This window comes from Peromyscus californicus, unplaced genomic scaffold (assembly GCF_007827085.1).
Source record: "Peromyscus californicus insignis strain IS unplaced genomic scaffold, ASM782708v3 Scaffold_4__1_contigs__length_199733344, whole genome shotgun sequence".
NCBI lineage: Eukaryota > Metazoa > Chordata > Mammalia > Rodentia > Cricetidae > Peromyscus > Peromyscus californicus.
The window spans coordinates 50,376,485-50,387,993 of NW_026294562.1; the positions used below are offsets into that span (position 1 = coordinate 50,376,485).

Here is an 11,509-nt window from a genome sequence, read left to right on the forward strand (position 1 = left end):
CTCCATATTTTCCTTGTCTTGTTTTTACCATTATAAAGATTGCAGCAGTTGCCATGGAAACATTCAGATAAGGCATATTTCTTTTTTTAATTAAATTTTTTTTTATTCATTTTACATATCAACTGCCAGGGGCCCCTCAAACAGACACAGCTACACAACTGTCTCCCGTATGCCAGGGGTCTTGTCCAGTCCCGTGCAGGTTCCACAGCTGTCAGTCTAAAGTTTGTGAGTTCCTTTGAGATTGGTTCAGTTGTCTCTGTAGATTTCCCCATCATGATCTTGACTCCCACCCCTTGCTCACATAATCCCTCTTCCCTCTCTTTGACTGGACTCCTGGAGCTTGGCCTGGTGCTTGTTTGTGGATCTCTGCATCTGCTTCATCAGTTACTGGATGAAGGCTCTATGACAGTTAGGGTATTCACCAATCTGATTACCAGGATAGGCCAATTCAAGCACTCTCTCCACTATACCTAGGAGTCTAATCTGGGGTCATCCTTGTGGATTCCTGGGAATTTCCCTAGCACCAGGTTTCTCCCTTACCCCATAATCTCTCCCTCTATCAAGGAACATGAGGGAATGGGATGATCAAGCTGGGGGAGGGACGGAATGGGAGAGCAATGAAAGGCATATTTCTTGATTCAAATAGTACATTGGTTAGTTTCAGTGGCATGGGGGTCCTGTTTTCAAGATCATTTGCTGCAGATAGAAAATACTATCTGGGAGATAGGAAGAGAGAATGAGAAGGAGGTGAGGAGGAGAGAGGGAAGAGGAGTGGGAGGGGAAGGGGAAGAGAGGATGCGAAGTCCAGATACATTTTGAAATTGAGACTAGTGCTAATACACACATTTCAGCTTTGAGGCCACACATGAAAACAAATTGAAGAACTCGTGACATAGCAGATGAAGTTTCTAAAGAGCACATCTATTTTTACTTCTCTCTTTTATCCTCTCAGAGCCTAGACGCTTCACTATTAGGTTCCATTAATCCCACTTCTTAGGCAGAATTATGCTCTAAAATGCTCAAGTTTCTCCGTTCATCCTGCTCTCTATTCAGTAAACGTGTCAGTCTTATTACTTTCCATTATAGCAAGAGAAAAGAACCACTGATATCAATCAGCTGGGAGACTTATCTGCATGAAGATAGTCATTGGTATTCAGAGTCAGCCCATCTTAACTGTCCACCCAGAGCACACCACATCTCTGCACAACAGTATCCTTCATTCCTGGGTAGCTCAATTCATGAAAAAATGGACACAGAAAATAAGAGCAGAGCAGATCTTGCTCTCCCAAACCCACAAGAATCCCCCAGGTAAGCAAGGACTATTGCTTTTTCCATTGAAGTTATTTATCCAAGACAGAGAAATTCACAGTGCTGGGCAGGCAGATGCCAATTCATAGATTGGTTCACAGACTCAAGTTAAGTCACTTAACTGTGCTGATTACACATTCTTAGTGTCTTTTTCTCTCAGAAGTTGGCAGCAAGGTTTTTACTTGGCTTGAAAACTGGGGATACTATATTTTCTAACACTAGAGACTTGTGGTTTGGGATATGAGATGGGGGTGTTGAACATACAGATCTGTTACCTCTATATCTGATGTGTGTTATAGGGGTCAGAGGCTTTCTAAGATGACCGCATTTCAGGTTGGCTTTTGTTAAATTTAGGGCATGGAATCCTGCACCCAAGATTAAAATAGGAATGGAGATTGAACTAATCCCTCTGTGTGTGAAGTTGTGTGCATTTGACGAAACACACGCAGATGCATTTCTATGCTAAAATGACTTTGAAGCTGACAGACAAGCATATTTGATTGTTTTTGTTTTAATTATAGACAGAGATTGGTAGAAGGAACTTATGGCAACTTGAGATGAACAAGAGTATGAGGCATGGTTTTTGTTCTATTCTGTTCTATATAAACACTTAGATAATATTTAAATGTCCATGGTTGATTGCTTTGACTCTCCGAGTCTTCTTCTCAGGCACTACACTAAAGAGTTCAACTGCTGGATGCTTCTGAAACACAATTAACAAGTAACACTCCAGTTTCTGACAGTTAACAACTTAACATAGAGAGTTAGAGAATTTTCATATGATTGAATTTTGTAAATTTCAGTGCGCCTGACATTGAGCTCTTGGAAGCATCTCCTCCTGCTAAAGCTCTGCCAGAGAAGCCAGCGACACCCCCACCACAGCAGACATGGCAGACAGTTTTGAAGAGAGATTTGGAGTTCCTGGGGGTAAGTGCCTAGCCTCCATTATCAACTTGAATTCAGGCTGGCTCTAGAAAAAATTATTTGGATATATTAAAATTTCCTCTAGTGGGCTGATGAGGAGGATAGGTCCTGTAACATTTTTGATAGGTGAGGAACTGATGGAACTCTTTGCGCATTCTGGGAAGAGATAAGCATTTTCTCAAGAAGACTTTAAGTGACTGGGACATGGATAGAGAACAGGAATGAAGGATAGATACATAATGTCTGTTGTTACTTAGATAGAAAAATAATTACTCACATCCACCAAAATGATGGAAATAAAGATGTGACACGTATTAACTATGTGTACATTAGAGCCTACTAGTCATAGTTCCATTCTTTATACTGAAAAGAAGACAGTAGAGAATCTCACATTTGGTTCAATCTCAGGAAGGCGTGAGACACTAAAGAGATTTCTCATGTTCAGTCTTACAGAGAAATTGGTATACCCTTGAGAAAATATATCCTAACTTTATAAAGTTCATGTTTTCCACAGGCAACACAAATTCTGGTTGGCTTGATATGCCTTTGTTTTGGAACAATTGTCTACTCTGCACTCCATATTTCAGACTTTGATGAAGAAGTACTTTTATCGTATAGAGCGGGCTATCCATTCTGGGGAGCAGTGCTGGTGAGAACACATCTGTAATTGTTTCTGAAATAATGCTGATCAGAGATTTTCTCTTCATCAAATCAATATATCTCTAGCATTTTGATAAAATCTACAATTTTTCACTTATATGCATATAGCATCTATAAATTCAGTTTCCAAAGCTCTCTCCACATATAACTCATTAACAAGAGCAAAAGATTCTTATCACCCTTAGATGTGGTTTAAACCACTAACATACTTATTGACTGAAAAACTTGAGACTTTATGAAATTGTAAAAATAATACATTAATATTTAAGATATTAAAAGCTGGGCGGTGGTGGTGCACGCCTTTAATCCCAGCACTCGGGAGGCAGAGCCAGGCAGATCTCTGTGAGTTCGAGGTCAGCCTGGGCTGCCAAGTGAGTCCCAGGAAAGGTGCAAAGCTACACAGAGAAACCCTGTCTCGAAAAACCAAAAAAAAAAAAAAGATATTAAACGATTTACCTAACACTTGTATTCTAAGAAAATGCCATTAATACTATTAATAAAATTACATACTAAGTACATGTATTTTATCCATTAATAAAAACTAAGTTAAGCTGGAGAGAAGACTTAGTAGTTAAGGTGCTTGCTGCTCTTCCACAGGACCCAAGTTCAGTTTCCAGTACCATGTCAGGTGCTCACGACTGCCTGTAACTCCAGCTCAAGGGGATAAGAACCTTCCTCTGGTTATTCTTGGGCCAATATGTCATACACAGACATACGTACACACTTGCAGATAAATTTTTTAAAAATCTAAAAAAAACCCCACAATAGCATAAAAGGTTGTCTTTAAGAAAAGAGGGGGGAATATTGCTCAGGTGAGAACAAGGTAGCAATACTGGATGGACATCTGTTGGGCCCTTGGCATGCTTTTGGCCACTAATGTGCTAGATTCCTTTTTAAACATCCTACTATCTAGAAACTAGGTGGTTGAATGAGAGCACATTCTGTGTATAGAAGAGCTCTGTGTATACAAGGTGTAGAATTTGATAAAATTTGACTCTCACACACACATAAAATGTTAGCATATATGTCACCCTCAGTACAAGGAGTCTGTCTATGATTTTGAAAGTTACATTCACTTCCTTACAACTCGTCCTGTCTCGATGCTCCCTGACTTCTCATCCAGATCACTAAGACTGAAAGTTAGTTTTCAATGTTTAGAGCATTGTAGAAATAAAATTGCATGCTGCAAGGTCTCTTGTGCCTATATTCCATCATTCCATATCATTATTGTGTATTACTTTTTTTTTCTTTCGAGACAGGGTTTCTCTGTGTAGTTTTGTGCCTTTCCTGGAACTCACTTTTTAGACCAGGCTGGCCTCGAACTCACAGAGATCCTCCTGCCTCTGCCTCCCGAGTGCTGGGATTAAAGGCTTGCGCCACCACCGCCCAGCTCATTATTGTGTATTACTTTTATTGATAATTCAGTTATAAAGATATATTTAAATCTAAGAAAAACATCACATTGGTTTGATATACTGCTAAGTATGTAGTTCTCAGATCTCTTGGTCACTTGCTCAAGAATCTTCTTGACCATCTACCATATTTTCCTTGAACTTTCTTTCTACTTTATTTCCAAACATTTAGCTTTAAAATTATTTCCTCTCTCTCTCTCTCCCCCCCTCTTTCCCCCCCCCCCCCCGTGTGTGTGTGTGTGTGTGTGTGTGTGTGTGTGTGTGTGTGTGTGTGCACGTGTGTGTGCCATGGTGCTCATGTGGAGGTCAGAAAACAATTCTGGAATGCCATTTCTCTCTTGCTACCTTGTGGGATCCAGGAATTGAACTCAGGCCATCGAGTCTGTGTTGCATTACAAGTACTTCTACTTGCCGGACCATCTCATAGGCTCAGATATTTAGCTTTTTAAGTGCTCCCCGGACACACACATGTCAGCTTCTTAGATGGTGTTCTGAATTTGAGGTCTCACCTTTTACTTTTACTAAATATTCCCACATTTACATTTTCATAGTTAACTATACGACCATGTGCTACTGAGCAGCCTCCATAGGTATGCACAGCATGGATACAGGTTTCTGACCTGGAGGAGCCGACCGCGTAAGACAGGTCGTGCGAACAAAGCATTACAATCAATGAGACTGCTATTGCTCTTGCCCACCAGATGCCACTAACCCTTGCTGCCTACCCAGGAAGTAGCAAAGTCCACCTCACAGGGGAGCCATGTAAAAAAAGTGAAGAGCCGCAGGTCCCATTAAGACATAATGACTAAGCCTGAATGCTCCCTTTTCTGTTTCTCACAGTGCAGCTCAGGCTTTCCTCAGACTTACAACCTTCCTTCTTCAGCTTCTTAAGTACTTGGATCACAGGCATGTGCCACCATACTCAGTTCAGAACCTGCATTTTATCAGGACTTTCAGATGGTTTGTATAAGCAATTGACTTTTTGAAGCACTTTTTTTATGTTCTATTTGTTTTTATTTTATACTTTCTCTTTATTTTTGAGTATATTTTTGTAACTTTGTTTTAAATACATAATCTTATGCAAAGTTGTACAACATATTTTTATGAGGTGTGAAAGAGTTTTTTTTAATTTAATTTAATTTTATTTTACAGTACAATTCAGTTCTACATATCAGCCACGGATTCCCTTGTTCTCACCCCTCCCGCCCCCCTCCCGTTCCCCCCAACCAACCCCCCCATTCCCACCTCCTCCAGGGAAAAGCCTCCTCCGAGGACTGAGATAAACCTGGTAGACTCAGTCCAGGCAGGTCCAGTCCCCTCCTCCCAGGCCGAGCCAAACCACCCTGTATAAGCCCCAGGTTTCAAACAGCCAACTCATGCAATGAGCACAGGACCCGGTCCCACTGCCTGGATGCCTCCCAAACAGATCAAGCCAATCGACTATCTCACCAATTCAGAGGGCCTGATCCAGTTGGGGGCCCCTCAGCTAGAGAGGCCCACAGAAATCCACAAAGATACTCCCACAATAGACTGCTGGCAATGGTCGAGAGACAGCCCGAACTGACCTACTCTGGTGATGGGATGGCCAAACACCCTAATTGTCGCTAGAAACCCCATCCAATGATTGAGGGAACTGGATGCAGAGATCTATGGCTAGGCCCCGGGTGGAGCTCCGGGAGTCCAATTACCTAGAAAGAGGAGGGTTTATATGAGCAAGAATTGTTGAGACCAAGGTTGGATAAAGCACAGGGACAAATAGCCAAATGAATGGAAACACATGAACTATGAACCAATGGCTGAGGGGCCCCCAACTGGATCAGGCCCTTTTTGAAGCACTTTATGGGAAATAATAATGAATACTGGTCTCATGAGAGGTTTTATTAGATAGCCTTATGGAGCACCTAAAGCTTGTTTTGTATTTCAAGGGTAGAGGAAGGAACATCCCAGAGAGCAGAGACTCACTTTCCTTTCTCTCCTGTTTCTTTTTGGACAGTTTGTTTTGTCCGGATTTTTGTCAATTATGTCTGAAAGGAAAAGCACACTGTATCTGGTGAGTCGCATTGTGTTTTTATTCATTCTTCCAAGTGGAATTTCAGGGGTGTTAAGGGAGACCCCCCAGTATCAGCTGTATTACAGAGAGTGCGGATATGTGGTTCACCTCAATTCCTTTGTGATGGAAGGCTTTTTACAGCAAAAGTTGGATAAAATCATTAGAAACATAAATTGTGTCACTTAATAAGCAGTGAAATTTGATTATTTTGACACCATTTAAAAGGGACCCATGCAGGTATTGTCCTTGTACGTATTTAAATAGAGTCTTATGGCTGTGCAATTAGTTTCCAACAGAGATGACCTGAGGATAGACTATGCATGTATGTGTCCTTTTTTTTTTTTAAATGCTGAGCATTGAGCCTCTGACCTTCTGCAAGGCTTACCCCTGTGGTCCACTGCTGAGCTACATCCCCAGCCCTTGTGCTATTCTTGAAGGCATCCCAGAGGGAAATGGATGCTTACTAGATGATGAGTACATTTGCAAGAGTTACCTATTTAACTGGAGTTTTAGACAGCTTTGAGTTACTGTACAGGACCAGCTCTGAAAGACAGATCAGTTGATTGGCTGCTGCCACACGGAACTACACGGCTGAATGTTCTTTTGCCAGCAGGTGAGAGGAAGCCTGGGAGCCAACGTTGTCAGCAGTATCACTGCAGGAATAGGGATTGTTATACTGATCCTCAATCTGAGCCACAGTTCCGCTTATATGAACTACTGTAAGGACCTAAGCGAGGACGATGGCTGCTTCGTGGCGTCTTTTGTCACAGTATGTATCTCCTGAGAAAACACTGACTCTCTGGGTCTCGGCCTAAGTGTGAAGCCCCATTTCTTTTCCAGAGACAATATCCTCCCATTTGGAGTTTCCATCTCAAAGAGTTATGAACTTTGAGGGGTTCATGGCCTTACTCTCACTCCTGGCCACATTCCTTAAGCTTAGAGTTATCATCTCCAAATAGCCACCCCTGGCTTCCTATGTGCATGTCAGTTTATAAAGTGTGCTCCTGAGAGAGGATGAAAGAGGGAGCTTCTGTAAGGGAAAGGATTGGGCGGGTGGGGTGGGGGGCGTACATCTGTCTGTGACTTTGCCTGCTGTTGTTTGGCAGGAAATGGTGCTGATGATGCTGTTCCTCACCATCTTGGCCTTTTGCAGTGCTGTGCTGTTCACTACCCATAGGCTTGGAGAAGAACTCAAAAATAATAAGGTCAGTAGGAAGTCCTGAAGAGCATGGTAAAGAGTTGGTGCTTTGTTCTTTTAAAACACGGTCTTAATTTTCCACAATTATTCTTTGTCCCCCCCTCTGAAAAAGTACTTCTCAAGAACTGGCTTTCATATCTCATATTGGAAAACTTATTTTTCACACTGAAATGGCATGTGGTCACAGCACAGTCCCCTGAGGGTTAGACAAATGGAATCTTTATAATTTTAGAAATTATGGGTGCTTTGAAGGGGCCGCGTGTGAGAAGTGAGTTAATGGCAGTGTGTGATAGAAACATGCAGCTGTTAGGGTTTTACTTTTCTTTTTTGTTCCCGAAGAGCTTGTTCATTTGTTTCTGCCCTCTCCTTTTCTCCCCCCAAAATGCATTTTTCTTCCTCTCTCTATTGCTCTAAATAAGCCTCAAGTTTTTTTTCTCCCCTGACTCATGGTGACAACTATGTTTTCACCTGCTACACACGTTCATTATACCCTCGATGGGGATTTCCAGTTCTCAGCCACTGTACTAACTCAAATCTGACAAATGGAACCTATCGCTCACCCTCCATGTCCACTTTAGACACACTCCAGTTTCTACACTTCTTATAACCACAGTCCCGAGTCAGAAGATAAACCATTTCAGAAACAGAGTAGCCTTAGTAACTTGTCACTGACATGGTTTCTTTTAGCCCCCATTGGCCAGCCCATCTGATTTGATTTCTAGACATTAAGGGAATAATTTGAGTGTCATGAGAGTTAGGGTGAAATTAAAAAAGACAAAAGAAGAGATTCCTGTTTGATAAACCTTCTAGCAATGGGAAATTCTGGGTAATTGATATGGGATCGTTTTTCTCTTTATTAGGTCACAGACGATCGTCTTTATGAAGAACTAAATGTTTATTCACCAATTTACAGTGAGTTGGAAGACAAAGGGGAAACACCTTCTCCTATTGGTTCATAAGCACCAGGGGACCAGAACAATCTGCTTCATGGTAGACTCCTGAAAGCCAGCCTTTAAATGCCTTTACAAAATTATGGCAAAATTGGTTTGCTCCACATTCTGCCGGTTTTACAATTAGACTGTTCTCTGAAGCCAACGTTTTAGTTACGCTGTTTCTGATCTTCTAAACATCCCCCTTTTCAGGATATCATCCACTCCAATTTCCTTCTTTTGTGTCATAGTCTCACAAACATTCGTTCTGGATAGTCATCAAGGAATAAGTTAGCTCTTATTGTATGTCCACAACCATGAACAAAAGGAAAACAAGGAGGAAATAGGCTGAGAATTTAACTAAACTTAGATAATCAGGTAATGTTTGCTCTTCATTCTTTTTAGAATTCTAAACAACTATAGTTGGGCATGATATACATCTATCCATATTCACCCCTATCTAGATATGTATTTTTGACATGATATATAATTTTCTATATGGAAATATTTTGCACCCTAGTGATAATGGCTTTTTCAAAGGTACAACATTTTATAAAAATATGTATATCTTCTGATTCATCAGTATATTCACTAACATAGTCATTGTTCAGTGATGTTTACCAATTGGTGAGTAGTGAGTAATAGGGAATACCTCTAAGTCATTCAGTCTAGTGAGATGGATAGGCAAAATCAAGGACACTCTGAGTGTTTTATCATTCAGGTAGATGTGATGAATGAAGAATAAATTGATTAAGACTTGAGTTGAAAGGAATTCAATAGAAAAACAAGAAATGATCATGTATAACACATGTAGATAAATATTTACCCCACATTTGGTAGATCTGGGCATGTGTGCCTAGAATGTCAGCACAAGGCCAACCTCCATTACATAGAGAGTTAGAAGCCAACCTGGGCTACACAGGATCCTACATCAAAGGACCAAAGAGGAAATTGGTTCAAGCTGTTAACACTTTAAAAGATAGTTAGACAGACAACAGTTTGACTGATATATTGAGTGTTTGAGTTTTTAATAAAACTGAATATTGATAACATTGTGGGCGAGGGAAGCAGTGATATAGGAATCTGAATAGTGAAGAGTAGCAGAGACAAACTAAATATAGAAGCTTAGTTTTAGACTTTTATTATGAGATGGTTATGAGATGTGATTATTAAATGAAGAAGATCAGGATGCTAGGAGAATTATTTTGAGATAGAATTAAGGCAAGCTATTCTCCACATGCCTATACTTAGAAGGGGAAAATAAGGATCAAATCCAGAAAGCATAACAACTAGAAAAGCATATTACAAAACATCAGACAGCAGGTAGCCTATGGTGGAGAAGAGTTAAGCAAAGAGAAAATGGTTAATCACCGGAGACAGTATGTGGGAAAGAGAAGAGAAAACAGCAATCCTAAATGAACACAAAATATAAACAGGGGTTGGAGTGGGGAGGGCAGAGGGGCAGAATGTTTGTAAAGGTGATTAGAGAGGAGGTTGTGAATAGGAGGTAGTAAAAAAGCAACCGAGAAAAATGGTTTTGTCGTTGTTGTTTAGATTTTTAAAAGAAACAAAAAAGTTCATAACATAATCTACTTAATGGAATCCAATCAGACATTGAAAAATCCATCTGGAGAATCAGTTATCTGCCCCTTGAACATACATAGAACACAGTGGGCACACTTCTATAAATCTTCATATCTTCATACAGCCATAATTCCTTGCTTCACAGTTTCTCTAGCCACTAGAGTAGTAGAGTGTGCTTGTGCTCTCCTTATGCATCATTCAGCTGGCATTTGTACAATAAATCAGATTTATTTCACTTGATTTTTGAGCTTGCAAATAAAGTTGAGAGAATATGGGGGAAGTTTTGAGGAAGAAAACTGAGGGTGGATATGATCATATTTCATTGTACACATTCATAAGGTTCTCAAGAATAAAGAAAAATCATTTAAAAAAGGAATCATGTAGATTAAAACAATTAAGTAGTGTCAAGAACAAAGAGTAGTTCCTAGGGTTTTCTTCCCTACTCCTTTCCCAGTAGAACTGTGTGTGAATAACTCTGAAGGCAGAAAACAGAATGTGGGACTAGCTACCAACCACATTTTGTAAATAAATTGGGTAAACAGGACGTGATCATGTTTTACTCATTGCTACTGATACTAATTCAATTGCTATATGAGTTTGAGAAAGTGGCTTCTCTTGGTGAGCCTATATCATTCAGGGTTCATACAAGAAGTACAAGCTATAGGAGGCAATGATAGACAGATGGATAGGTGTAAGAAATAAAATACAGTAGTCTATTGTGGAGGTATCTTTGTGGATTTCTGGGGACCTCTCTAGCACTCTGCTTCTTCCTATTCCCATGGGGTCTTCATTTATCATGGTATCTCTTTCCTTGTTCTCCCACTCTGTTCCTGATTCACCTGGGACCTCTCGCTCCCCTAAGCTCTCTTTCTCCTGACCCTTACTCTCCGTTACTCCTCCTCACATCCAGTTTGCTCATGTAGATCTCATCCACAAAGATACTCTTTATGAGAAAAATAATATTTTAAAAAAGTACCAGAATATGGTCAAGTAACAATTAAATGATTTAAAATTGTTAACCAACCATTTATAGCTATAAAAAGTCTAAAACCTCAATGGTATGATTTTTGTTAGTTTTATATGTGAAGAAGAGAAAAGTATAGAATTTAGACAAATGGTAAACTTGAACGACTGGCAATGGTCGAGAGAAAGCCCGAGCTGACCTACTCTGGAGATCAGATGGCCGAACACCATAACTGTCATGATAGAACTCTCATCCAGTGACTGATGGAAGCAGATGCAGAGATCCACGGCCAAGCCCCAGGTGGAGCTCCAGGAGTCCAATCGGCAAGAGAGAGAGGAGGGATTATATGAGCAAGAGATACTGAGACCATGAATGGAAAAAGCACAGGGACAAATAGCCAAACTAGTGGAAACACATGAACTATGAGCCAATAGCTAGGGAGCGCCCATGGAGCTGGATCAGGCCCTCTGGATAACTGAG

At 40.6% G+C, this 11,509-nt stretch overlaps 1 protein-coding gene across 3 annotated transcripts; it reads left to right on the forward strand.

Annotated features, from left to right (window-relative positions):
- The first annotated feature begins 1,246 nt into the window (after positions 1 to 1,246).
- Positions 1,247 to 8,829, forward strand: Ms4a2 (membrane spanning 4-domains A2). Of its 3 annotated transcripts, none has more exons than XM_052714411.1 (7): positions 1,247 to 1,308; positions 2,112 to 2,235; positions 2,747 to 2,881; positions 6,298 to 6,354; positions 6,968 to 7,123; positions 7,461 to 7,559; positions 8,413 to 8,829. In XM_052714411.1, the coding sequence occupies exons 1-7, from the start codon at positions 1,247 to 1,249 to the stop codon at positions 8,509 to 8,511; spliced, it is 732 nt and encodes a 243-aa protein (XP_052570371.1). In that variant the 3' UTR covers positions 8,512 to 8,829. The 3 variants fall into 3 exon arrangements, with proteins under 3 accessions (XP_052570371.1, XP_052570372.1, XP_052570373.1); XM_052714412.1 differs by having other exon boundaries at positions 7,079 to 7,123; XM_052714413.1 differs by lacking the exon at positions 7,461 to 7,559 and having other exon boundaries at positions 2,747 to 2,761; positions 7,079 to 7,123.
- Positions 8,830 to 11,509: the final 2,680 nt, after the last annotated feature.